This window comes from Orcinus orca, chromosome 16 (genome assembly GCF_937001465.1).
Source record: "Orcinus orca chromosome 16, mOrcOrc1.1, whole genome shotgun sequence".
NCBI classification, from domain to species: domain Eukaryota; kingdom Metazoa; phylum Chordata; class Mammalia; order Artiodactyla; family Delphinidae; genus Orcinus; species Orcinus orca.
In genome coordinates this window covers 31,478,843-31,492,283 of record NC_064574.1, presented here as the reverse complement: position 1 = coordinate 31,492,283, position 13,441 = coordinate 31,478,843, and the positions used below count along the sequence as shown (strand labels likewise).

The window sequence follows — 13,441 nt, the reverse complement described above, 5'->3', positions numbered from 1 at the left end:
CCCAAGAGTCTAAGCCACTCTGCCAGATGGAAAATGGTCACCTCCCAACACAGTCTGGGGCAGAAGAAAGAAGGCAAACATTCCAGTTTGGAAGACTCCTCCCCAAGGCAGTCTAAAACAGACTTCTGGAGAAAACTAAGCTTTCTCATCCTATGGCACAGGTGGCAGAACCCTAAGAGTCTGACTGGGGCAGAGGGAAACTCCTGGGCCCAGTTGGGACAGGGCTGGTGGCTCATTTTACCACCCCATCCATAGCCAAGGTATCAGATGCTCTGAGGCAAGTTGTCACTGTGCCTGTGCCTATTTCCTCTTCTGGGCCTCAGTTTCCTTTTCTCATGCTGCATGCTGTGATACATTTGTCTCCTCCCTTGCCTAGCTCCCAGGGAAGCTGAAACAATGAAAGGAAAACAGGAACATTTTTTGGTGTTTCGTTTTGTTTTTGGAGGCCTGATTCAAGACATCATGTGTGGTAACTTTTTTGCCAAGATGGTCACAATAATCCCTCCTATCCTTCCACACATGGCCCTTTGCAATGTGACTTTGCCAGTCCTGCCATCAAGAGATGGAGTCTTTCCGCACCCCTTGACTCTGGGCTTGGCTTGTGACTTGCTTTGATTAACAGAATGCAATGAAAGCAATGTCTGTGGTTTCAGAGCCTAGGCCTCAAGACACCGTGTGGCTTCCACTCTCTAGACTGTGACTACCATGAAGAGAAACCCAAATTTCTGGAGCCACAGAATATCAGCAAATAAAATGATGTTGTTTTAAGCCACTACATTTTAGGGTGGTCTGTTAATGCAGCAATAGTTATCTAATACACTATAACAGACAACACTCACCCCTCACCCCAGGAACTGGGCATTTCTCTTTTTTGTGTCTTCTCTTTCCTGGGCTGCTTCTAATTAAACCATCAGTTACTTAAAAAAAAAAAAAAGAAAGAAAAGCTCTGTGTGCATCTATGTGCCAAACACAGAGCAAGAGAAAACACAATCAAGATCAAGCCACAGCCAGCAAGACAGAATTTCCTGGTGACTCTGGAATCAGAGGCAGCAATGTGTGGGTCCCTTTGTCCAGGGAAAGTGGGCAGACCAGAAGGCACGAAAAGCTAGAAACCCAGTGCCCTTCTTCCTCCACGGGGTTCCTGGGGGGTGGGGGTGGGGGGCACTGGGGACATTTATTACTAATTCTCCTTTAGAGCCTCAGGCTCCCCAAGGTCTTTTGCCTGGTTTGAGCTCCCAATAGGAGCAAAAGGGGCCTGTACCCTCCCCAGGGTACACCAGGGAGCACCAAGTCATAGTCACCGGGCAGTGATGTCCAGGCATGGGGTATCCAGGCATAAGCAGGAACGAGGTGAGCAGCTCAAGGTCAGCAGCAAGGTCAGTGCTCCACTCCATCCCCCAAGCTTTACAAGGAGGTGGGGTAGCCCAGAGTACACCTCAGTCTGAGGATGTTTCCTGCCCTCTCCCACAGGCCTCTCACCTTTGTCATCCTTGTTACATCCTGCATCCAAAGGGTACCAGGCACCATCTCCACATCTACCTCACGGTGTCCTTGGGGCTTCTGGTCATCGCCGCTGCCCTTACCACCGGGATTCACAGCTAGCATCTCACACTGCTGCAGGTCCAACTGCAGCCTGGGCTTTCAGCCCTGGGTGTCTGCACACACAACACACACACATACGCCCTTGCCTGGATTTGCTCTCCCGTATCCTGGCAGGGTCTGCCTTGATCTGATTCTTCACATATATCATGTGTGCAATTCCATGTGTGCAATTACCCCCTTCCTTCTTTTCACTACCTATCCAACTCCCCTCATCACCTGAGGCCCACCCAAGCTCCCTCCCCTCTGAGGAAGGCTTCCTGCCATGTGCATCCCCTCAGCCTCCTGAAGCCCCATCCTTTCCACCTCCCTCCCTTCTACAATCACTTCCCTGCACAGCACGTCTCGGCTGCCAACTACCACTGAAACTGGGCTGTTTGTCCTCCCGTCTTCTGCTTTTATGTCAGACCCTGAATGTCTTATCAAGATTCAAGAACCACAAATGGAGCCATCCCATCCCTAAGGCTCCTAGTCAGCCAATCAGGTGTTGAGCAAAGAGTCTCAGGGCTTCCCAGCTGCCTGTCCCCAGGTTTGCACATGCCTTGGACTGCACTTTCATCCTCACTGCCAACACATACTCCTGTGTGTGCCAGGGGAAGACAGACATAATTTCACATACACCTTCCAGGAAATACTCTAAGGGAAGACTTTTAATGTGATCAAAGTTTTTGAAAGAAGAGAGAAGGTTGCTCCTCAACCTCTGCTTATTCTAAGTCTGTCCACCTACTTCTCTGAGCCAATTGCCCCATTCATCAAAAGTAAGCACACAGAATCTGCTTGGCCTTGCTGCCCATGTAGCAACAGACACAAAATCCTCTGGAGGGTCAGTGTAGCCCACACACTCCAGGCCACCATGAGTGGTCCCACTGGGCCATTTTCATGGTCAGACCCCCTGGATGGGAAACCCCCCTGACTTCCACCTGCATTTCAGGCAATTTCCCACCCTCTAGGACCCCTGGCAAAACCTGCCCAGCCCTAGGGTATGTCTCTTATCTGGCTGCTTTCTGCAGAGGCCTTATTTCTCTGCAACCTGGAGAGACCCTCCTCCTCGACAATCCTAAGACCTGCCCATCACTCACAAGGAGGCCCAAAGTCTTCTTCCACCTCCACTGCCCTTAGCTCCTATTGTCCCAGGGCTAGCTCTCAGTCATGATAACACTAATTCATACTCAAAAGTTAACAACTAATAGAAACTTGCAGAATTCCCCTTCTTGTGAAATAGAAACCAGTCTACCCACTGCAAAGTTTGGTCCTGGGTGTCCTTTCCCTCCTAAACACTGTGAACTCTAGATCGTGTTCCAAAGATAGAGGCCAGAGCCCCATCCTGCCCACCTCAGAAGGGTGCTGAGAGGGGCAAAGGAAGGGAAAATGCCCAGGCAGCATGCATGATAGAACACTAACCCCCGGGAAGAAGATAAAATAACGAGATTTCAGGCTAGGTCAGGGCACTGGGAGATAAGAAGTGACCTTAGGAGATGACTGGACTGAGGTGAACTGAGGCACTTACCAAGCTTCACGCTCTGTACGCGGCCTCCAATGCGGCTGGAAGCCTCAAGCACAGTGACATCCGTAAAGCCCTGCTCCAGAAGTGCTTTGGCAGCAGCCAGGCCAGCCAAGCCGGCGCCGATCACCACCACACGAGGCTGTCCCCTTCTCCGCAGGCCACGACTGAGAGGGTCATCCGCACTGTCACCACTGGATTCACAACTTTGCATACCGTCCACACTCGCCTCCTAGGAACCTGCAGGGGGCAGGGGGTCACAGCTCACCTGCTCTGCCTTCACTTCCCACCTGCCCCAAGAGATGCTCACAGGCTCTGCCTTCAAGGGGGGACCCTGAGCCCTCTCAATCCCTTCCGAGGACCTGGGCAAGAAGAGCCAACTCCAAAGGATGTGGGGAAGGAGGGAGGGAGCCACAGGGAAGGAAACAGGCAGGGAGGATGCACCGTGGGCCCCCATCAGCAAAAAGGAGAGCTGACAGCCCACCCCAAACCCCTGAAATCCATCAATCCCATCTCAAACCTAGTAGGCACCGCCTCTTCCCCGAGGATGAGACAAGAGTCAGTAAGACAAGAGTCTTGGTCTTGTATGACCAAGAAGGTCAAAATCAGGAGAAACTGATCCTGGTGCTGCTAACCCTGGACCAACACCGCCTAGCACAGCCCAGCACAGCCCAGTACCACTGCTGTGGTCCAGCTCACACTGACCTCAGGATGCTCTCATGAACCCCAGGATGCTTGTACAGACCTCAGGGTGCTGAAGCCAACCCCAGGATACTTGCACACACTGCACTAGACCCTCTGCTCTCCCTCCCTCCCCTGGCCCTTCCCTGGCACTCACTCTCCCTTGCCCTGTCTTCTCTTCTCCTCTTGCTTTCAGCTAGTTTTTCACAGCCTCAATGAGGTGGCAGTTTGGTAGGCAGGACACAGTCCCACCCTCCCCCCAGAAAGTGCCACGAGGCTGGTATCGAATGAACCTCTGCTATTCCGGGTAGGTCTCCAGTTTTTTTTCCCAGGCCACCCAGCCCCTCAGTCACCACAAAGCAGCGAAGAGCCCAGGAAACAGTGGACCGTGAGGACCCGTGGCACCAGAGGCCAGACATCAAATTGACAGTTACGCTAAGCCAGCTTGCTCAGAGACGCCAGCCTAGGGAGCTGACGGGAGGCCAAGGGGGTCCGTGAATCTGGCCCCAGGGCTGGGAGAGGCTACCCTTCTATTCCTGGAGTGACTACAAGGGTTTGAAGGTATCTGTGGGCCATCCCAAGGGGCCACTCAGATCTGATCCTGTCCGCATTCCTTTCCTGACCCAAGCTGCCTAAGGTTTCAGTGGCAGAAGTTGCATACTGTCCAGTTAGTTACCCATACCATCCATAGTATCCAGGACCTAACAGGGGAGTGAGTGTGAGTGGAAAGTAGCTGCTGGGCAGTGGACAGGGGGCATATAAAAAGCTGTCACCCACACCTAATCAAGCTAAGTAAAACACTTCCTATGACACAGCAGTCCCACTCCCAAGAATACACCCAAGAGAAACAGGGTATACTCCACCAAATAGACATAGAATGTTCCTAGCAGCTTTATTCATGATAACCAAAAACAAATATCCCCAAGGTCCGTCAACAGAAGAATAGATAAATACACTGTCCTATTTGTAGCATATTCATACAAGGGAATATTCTTCAGCAATAAACAGAACTAAACTACTCTCAACACTATTACATTGAACAAAAGAAGCCAGAGACAAAAGAGCTCCATACGGTATGACTCCATTTACGTGAAATCCATAAAGAGGTAAAATGAATCTGTGATGACAGAAGAGAGACTGGGAGGAGGGGAATGAGTGAAAAGGGTCAGAAGGGAACTTTCTGGGATGGAAGGAATATGTATCTTTATATGAATGGTGGTTACACAATGTACATAGTTGTATACTTAGGATTTGTGCCACTCACTGCATATATGTATGCATATACATCTCAATAACTATTCAGATATTCATTCCTGGTTCACTATAAAAAATAAAATAAAAGCTGTGCGCTAACTTCCTCCTTCACACGCCTCAAGGTCTGACCACTTAGATTTCCACTCCACCTCTAACATCTTTTTATCACAGATTTTAGAAGGGGTCTTTTTCTAAATATTCTCAGTCTGAGAAGCTGCTCCTTGCACCTCCCCCGCCCACTTCACCTGCCGATGCCACACCTGGGCACGGACAGGAATGTCACCCCACTCCTGCTCTCAAACTCCCTCCAAACTACACCCCACCCCCACCCCCGGGCGGCCAACTCGGTGCGGGACTGGTTCCCTAGAGGGCCGGAAGGTGGCGCCCGAGGCCCAGAAACCCTCAGAGGCAGGGGCTCCCCACACAGCCTGGATCCCTGCCTTCTTCTAGGAGAGCCTGTGTCCCGGCTTTCCCATTCCTCCCTCCTATGTCTGTCTGTCCTTCTGCGGTCCACCTCACCCCCCACCCCCGTCCCAGTGATGTTCTGTTCGGCCTCCTGGGAGCATGGAGGTCAGAGCTGGCGCAAGCCCTTACCTCCCCTCCCCCTTACCCTTCCTTCTCTCCCCCTCTGCCACCTTCCCGTCCCTCCCCCAGGTTCTGGCGGAAGACTAGAGGACTAAAATTAGAGGTGAGGGTGTGGCTGACTGCACCAGAGGCCAGCAGGGAGGAAGAGTCCGCCCCGCGGCGCTGGCAAGGAGCGTGCTCTGCGTCAGGTTTGTAAACACACAGGGAGCTAAGAGCTGCTGCTATCGGCCTCCACAGCTGGGCACCCTGCTATGCTAAGCCAGAGTCGAGACTGCCCACCTCGACCCCACGCCCCAGTTCCCCAGGACTGGGGGGCTCCGCCTGTGCGCTGCTCTCTAGGCCTCCAGTCCCACCCCCAGCCTGAGGCGGCCCTCCCCAAAACAACCACTTTTACACAGTAAAGGGGTGGGATCGCTACAGTGGTTTTCAGACCTTACTGGTGGAACCCCTTCTCGAAAAGCTCCTGTGGAGACCAGGGTGTAACTGGGTTGAAACTGGAGTTCCCGCTACCTCCGGAGGTCCCTAAGGTCTCATGGCAGAACCTCCCAGGCTCCCTGGAGCACCACCTATGAAAACCCAGGGATTAGGGTAAACTGCAGCCTTGGGTAGAGGTAAGGAATGCTTGGGGCAGTGGTGCATTCCCAGGGGGCTACCTGAACTTCCTGGCTTCCCAGCCTCCCTTTCCTTCTCTCTGAAGTGGCCCAGCTTGTCCTAACTGCATTATGTGACAGTTAAATAAGGCCCTATATGGATGTCAAGAGACTGTCAGCATTTTTAAGAGCCTTGTGCGGGAAAATCATTTGTAAAGTTCTGTAGCTAAATTATGAATACACTGCCTATAGTACAGGCTTCAGGAATGGATTGTGGGAAATGCAGGCAGGCAGTCTGCCTTTAAGATGAACACAGAAAGGACCCCAAGTTCCCAACATATTAGAGACCTTCAACTCAAAGAGACATCACACATATGGTGCCATGGTGGGAGCAAGTAAACAGGGACCATATAGGTCACCTATTCCCCTGGCCCCCACTGCTAACCCCATAGTTCTGTCTCTCCGCAGGCCTTGTCCCAGATGAGCCTGTCAACCCCTGGGGCTCCCCCAAGAAGCCAGAGAAACCACATGCACAGTCCACAGATGGCAAAAATGAGGCATCTGCCTCATGGTCTCCCATAATGGCCCATGGGGCCAATGTACCCTGGGGTCCAAACTGAATGGAAGAGAGAAAACTGTATGTAGCAACACCCACTGTGTGCTGGGCCCTCAGCTAAATGCTGAACTGGAGTTTTGGGCCCTCTTATCTCAGGATGCGGGGCGGGGGGGGGGCACATTTGTTTTCTGTTGGTTTGTGTCATCTCTTCCTTTGGAATTTTTTTAATCTTATGAGAAAATGCCTAAGAAGAATCACTTAATGTTCCTTGGTGCCTCCCTGTCCTTCTCTTGCCTTCAGTAAATTAAATAAATAAATAACATCCCCCTCCTTGATCTGTATGCACAGGAGAAACAGAACACCCTGAACTTTTTTGAGCAGATAAAGGAGAGAAGAAAAAAGTGTTGGCTCAGCCAGGCAGGGAGGGGGAGGAGGGAGGCACAGGGCAACAGACACTTGCCTACTTGCTCCTGTTTCCAAGGCAAAATAGGGGTGGGAGGCTGGGGCCGCTGTGTCCCCAGGCAGGCCATGCCTAGCAGCTTCAAGAAATCAGGTCCACCCCCATTCAACATGCCCAAATGCCCCACTGCCTCCCACCCTTACCCCACCCCGCTCCACCCCCACCCCCACCCCCACCCCCACTTCTCTGGCCTGCAGGCCACCACCTCCCCCTGCAGGCCAGAGCCAACACTACCCTGACTGAACCTGCCCAAGAAGCCAAATTGGAAAGAAGGCAGCAGGGAAAGAAGAGGGAAGAAAGGTCCTGTCCCATGGCAGGGTCACCAAAGAAGGATGGATGAAGATTAGGAGGCCCTGGGAGTGAATCACAAGAAGGGTCAGTGGCCCAGGTTGGTGCAGGACACCCCTTCCTCCTCAGCGTTGGAGTCCACTTCAGCTCATCAGGCAATCAGCAGGTCACTTCCCTCCTTAACACTGACCACTACAACAAAAACAATGCCACAAGGGGCCCAGCCTCCCAGGTGCCCCATACCCTTCCAGAGTTGCCCCTCAGAAGAAACAAAAGAAGTCTGCCCATCCTTGGCTCCCTTCTGAACACCGCCTACTCCCAAATATGTCTGTCTCCCTGTCCTTTCCCCAAGGTCACTCCAGGATGAATGACCATTTCCCAGAGAAGAGTATGGCCAAGGTATTTAGCCCACCTGGACCTTAGGGTCCAGACTCCAACAGCTGAAGCACTCTAAAATGGGCCCATCCCAGGACTTCCCTAGCAGTCCGGTGGTTAAGACTCTGTGCTTCCAACGCAAGGGGCACGAGTTGGATCCCTGGTCAGCGAACTAATAAAATCCCACATGCCGCATGGTGTGACCAAAAAAAATTAATTAATTTAAAAAAAAAATGGGCCCACCCTTTCCAATAAGCAGGCTTCTCTCCTCCAAGCCACACATTTGCTCATGTGAGCTCTGTCCAGGGCTTTGGGGGCCACCTGCACCTTCCCCATCAGGGACTTACAAGTGTCACCTCCCAACAGATACTCCTAGTGCCCTAGGGCAGCAACCCAACCTCAGTTTCCCTGAAGGAATCCCTCTCTGCCTCAGGCTTCTAACAGGAGGAAGGGAGGGGGAGGGAAGCTGGGGTACTGGTCCTGAGGAATCTCTCTGGACTGCCTGGCAGTTTGGGGGCGGGGGGGGGCTGCAGATTTGGATTCTCGAGGACCCCCCAGACAATGCAATTATTCTTCAAATGTAAAAAACGCCCAGAAATCCCAGACCAGCTGCTTTGCACAGTGGCCCAGACAAAGGGACTCTGTGTTTGCCCATGAGGCTCCTCCCACCCGTAAAACCCAAGGAGAGACTGAGCCTGAACTCCTCCCAGCCAGACCCTCCCAGTCTTCCTCACCCAGGCCAGTCAGCCAGGAAGTGAAAGAAGTCGGATTTCTGGGCCAGGCCTGGCCAGCCACGGAAGGTAGATTGGGGTGGATAAACATGGGGACAGGGCAGGAGCAGCCTGTCAGCCCAGAAGGCACAGGGGGAAGGGAGAGAACATTGGCCTGGGAGCCCAGAGACCTGGATTCGGGCCCCAGCTCAGTCTCTCTTGGCAGGTGACCCCAGACCAGTGTCTTCCCTTCTCTGGGCCTCACCTGGCCAATACCTCTGAACTCACCCCAAGGACACAGCATCTGTACCCCGCCTCCTGGACGTAGTTATCTAAGCCCCGTCTGATGCTTAACTGCCTGCCTCCTTCAGTCTTTAAACTTTCCCATCTGTAAAATGGGGATACAGCTACCTGGTGGGACTGCTGGGAGAATTAAATGATAGCACAGGTAAAAGGTGTGGCCACCTGCCAGGGCCCCCTCAGAGTGGGAGGGAGAGGGAGGATAATCCCCAAAGAGACTAGTACGGAGGAGGGAGCCACCTGTCCCAGGACCCAGAGCTCCATTTCATGTGTAAAAGAACCCAAGTCTTCACCTGAGCTTAGACTCCAGCCTCAACCTTGGCCCCAACCCTAATATCAGAGTGGACCTTGATACTGACATCAGTCAGACTATCCCACAGCCTGTGTTTGACTGACCCCCAACCCTGACTCAGCCTGACCATCCCACCAGTCTTGGCCAGAGAAGGGGTGGGGAGTAGGCATCAGATACAGTGGCCGTTAGCCAACCCTAAGCTCAATCAATAAAAGAGACAAGGCACGGGGGCCTCGTTCTGCAGAGCCCTCCAGCCAGCAATGTTCTCTGGCCCTCACAGGCCGACATGAGGAAGGGGCTCTAGGGGCCCCATCTTCCTTCCTGGCACTTAGACTTTTCTCCAAGCACAATGTCTTTATTACCCACACCTGTTCCCTGCAACCAGATGCGTAAAGTCCCTAAAAACACAATTTTAAAAGGCTTTGTAAGCCTTTTTCAGAAGAGAAGTGGGGAGCCTGTATTGCATGGAAAAAGACAGCCCTAAACTCAGAGTTTGAGGGAGGGGAGGCCAGAGCCAAAGGCATGGCCCACAAAGGCACTGGTGGGCAGGAGGGGAAGGTATTCCTGGAGAGGTGAGTGCTCTGGCTGGCTTCTGTTCCCCTTGATGCTCTGCAAGGTGGGATAGACCTGAGTGAATTGTTTCAGGACCCCCAGCTTATAGCTGCCTGCAGAGACAGAAACTGGAGACTACCTGAGTGGGGTTGGAGGAGGGGAAGAAAGCATGGACAGAAGTCAGAGAAAGGGTTGGGTCTTTCTGATGGGCATAAAGCTCAGCTGGCAGTGGAGAGAGAAACAGAGGTGCAGATGGACCAGGGCAGAGTCCAGGACTGCATTCCTGCCCCCATACTCACACCCAAAGAGCTTTATCCCAAACTCCATCCTAGAGATCCCATCCACCTTCAGCAAAAATGAATGGATCACGCTCTGACAATAGATCAGATCAGGTACTAGTCATCTAAGCATCTCCTATGAACCTTTCAAAATCTGGGCCAGCCCCACCAGCTCAGCTTCCATCTCTGATCCATGCATGCCCTGGTTTCCCATCTTTGTGTGTGTCTGCACACAGAGGTCCTAACTGGCCAGGTCACCTCTCTGCAAGCAAGGCCCACATTCTTCCCCTTAGATCCCAGATCTTCCAGAGGCAGGCACAGCCCACGCTCCCTCAGCCCAGAGAGAGGTCAGGGGTCTGACATGATGGCTGCCACTCCTGGAGAAGATGAAATTGCCCAGACAGCAGCTTTTGTCCCTAACCAGCATTCCCTTGGGTGAGTCCATTAGCACCTGAGCTTCAGTCACCCCATCTGTAGAATGGGAACAGTCACCCCTACCTTGAATGAGGCCAGCCCTGACCCCAGACCCTATTAGCCAGTTTCCTTTTCCTCAGCAAAGTCCTAAAGGAACAGGTTTCACTGTGGCTCCCTTTAGCAATCCTTAGGATGAGAACTCATGGCCTGTATTCCCTCCCTCTGAGCAGGATGTGACACCCAAACTCTAAACCCGCCCCCCTAGGAAGTCATCAACCACAGAAATGTAAGAGACCACAGAACTGGTTACTATGCCAGTGACTACATTGGTGTGAGACTGCCCTTAGTGACATCAAATCAGGCCATGAGCAGGGGAGGGCTGATGGGAGATGGTACTCACAGTCACTCACTACCCTGGGAAAGGCTGAATCTGGAGAGAGAAAACCAGCCTCAAGACCATACCAGCCCTGTTCTGAGGCACCCAAGTCACCATGGCCCCTGGGGAACCCCAGGAAGACACCTTTCTTCCTCTCTCTCTCTCCCTTTCCCTCTCTCCCCACCTCCCTTTAGTCTTTCTCTCTTTCTTTCTCTCTCTCTCTCTCTCTCTCTCTCTCTCACACACACACACACACACACACACACACACACACTTCCCTTATGTTTCCCTTGATGACTCAGCTTGCTAAATAGCCTCCTCCTTTGGGAATACCTTATTGCACCATGGTTTTCATACAGGCCCTTGTTTTTGAATACCAGGGGTTTGAGGCTCCACAACTTTTTAGATGAGTGACCTGAGCCTCAGTTTCTTCATCATTAGAATGGGGATAAAGAGTCCCTGCCTCACAGGGTTGAGTGTGACAATGCAGAGTGCTTAGCCCAGAGCCAGGCACGTAGCAGCAATGGTTTTTATATTAGCTTTCCTACAGGCCTAAGTCCGCACACTACCGGGGTCACCACAGGGATGGCTGGGCCAGGACATCAGACATGGGTGGGGATGGGAAATCCAGCCAGTAGAGAGGTCACAGACCCTCCTGCATGATGACTCCAAAGCAAGACCTCCAGGCCTCAGAACTACACCACCCCACAGTGGCACTGCTATGGTCTGATGATGGGGAGGAATAGACAAGTAAGAGAGAAGGGCCACACCACTTACTGGGGGCACTTGCTCCACCCAGGCAAGGTCTGTGAGGCTGAAACTGCAAAAACAGGACAATCTGTATGGTCACCAGCCTCCAAGATGGCCCTCAATGATCCTCCGCTCATGGTACTCATGCCCTACAGTCCCCTCCCAAGCTGATCTGTGTAGCCAATAGGATATTGTAGAAATATGGAGTGTGACTTTCAAAACTAGGGCATAATACACACTGTGGCTTCCACCTTGCTCTGTTAGACTGCTTACAAGAGGGGAAGCTAATCACCATGTTGTGAAGAAACCCACATAAGCCCACTGAGAGGCAAGGAACTGAGTCCTACCATCAGCCAAACCATCCTGCTAAGCATGTGACTGAACCACCCTGGAAGCAAATCCACCAGCCCCAGTGAAGCCTTCTGATGACTGCACTCCCAGCCATCACCTTGACTGCAACCTCCTAAGAGATCTCAAACCAGAAACAACTAAACTGCTTCCAAATTCCTAACCCACAGAAACTATGAGGATAATAACTGTTTATTGTCATTTTAAACTACTAAGTTTGGGGGTAGTTTGTTACACAGCACCAGGTAACTAACAGTCAGCAGTTCTCTCTCCTTGGAAACCCCTCAGAGTAGAGACCCCAAGGTAAACTCCCCATCCTACTCAGGGTCCCAGCTCCCTCTTTTCTAAAACTCAGGGCTGGGGTTAAGTGAGCAGAGAGCCTGGCCCAGGCCCTACAGCATACAAGGCCCAGGAGACAGGAATGCCTTCCCAGCCTGTGCATTACACTCACCTGGAGATTTTTACAAAAGACCGATACCAAGCCCAGAGATTGGGTCATCTAAGACTCTTCCGGGTGGGGTCCAAGCATGGAAATTTTTTAAGGACTCTACATGATGCTAACATATAGCCAAGGTTAAGAATCACTTCTCTACAGCAGATTCCAAATGCAGATTCCAGGCCAGCCCAGAACATCTGGGATCTGCCTGTACAGGAGTAGAGGAGGCAGAGAGAGCAGAAAGGCCAGGCAGTACCCAAGGTCCACTCCCCACCTTCCAGCTTAGGCTGAGGGTCTCCCTCTGTCCTCCCTCCCCAGCTGCTGCCCGACTCCCAAAGCACTCTGCATTGAACACCTGTAATGTACCTCTGCTCACAGGGACTGCTCCCTCAGAGAGAACCCAGGGTGCAGGGACGGGGTCTAACTCTGAGTGACCCAGGGAAGACTCTGTTTTCTCATCTGCAAAATGAGTATTGCCATCACACCTGCTCTGCTCTCTAATAGGTATTAGGCTACCACTCAGAAGTTTTCAGAGAGATTTAGTTTTTTGTCTCCCTCAAGGCAGTTTCCCACTCCTTCATAGCAGCATTATTCACAATAGCCGAAAGGTAGAATCCACTCAAGTCTCCATCGATGGATGAATAAACAAAATGTGGTACATGCACATAATGGAATATTATTCAGCCTTGAAAAGGAAATTCTGACACATGCTACAACATGGATGAACCTTGAAGACATGATGCTAAGTGAAATAAACTAGTCACAAAAGGACAAATACTGTATGATTCTACTTACATGAGGTACCTAGAGAGTAGTCAAATTCACAGAGACAGAAAGTCGAATGGTGGTTGTCAGGGGCAGGGGAGGGAGGAAATGGGGAGTTAGTGTTTAAAGGATACAGAATTTCAGTTTTGGAAGATGAAAAATAGTTCTGAAGATGGATGGTGGTGATGGTAGCACAACAATGTGAATATATTTAATACCACTGAGCTCTATACTTAAAAATGGTTAAAATGATAAATTTTATGTTATGTATATTTTACCACAATAAAAACAACAAGAACAACAAAAAGTTGAGTGAGTGCTACTCTGTACC

General features: G+C 51.6%; 1 protein-coding gene across 9 annotated transcripts in view; it reads right to left on the bottom strand.

The window, feature by feature from the left end:
• The window catches only part of SMOX (spermine oxidase), a 66,772-nt gene that overhangs the window by 41,174 nt on the left and 12,157 nt on the right, over positions 1-13,441 (bottom strand). For 8 of the 9 annotated variants that reach the window (XR_007472211.1, XR_007472212.1, XR_007472213.1 and 5 more), the window contains exon 2: positions 3,107-3,340. Coding sequence is in view for 5 of the 9 variants with exons in the window: in XM_004285284.3 (XP_004285332.1) it covers positions 3,107-3,314 (208 nt within the window). In the remaining 4 variants the exon portion in view is untranslated. Of the gene's footprint in view, positions 1-839; positions 918-3,106; positions 3,341-13,441 lie in introns of those variants that run through there. The other variant, XM_033415818.2, reaches the window with a different exon arrangement.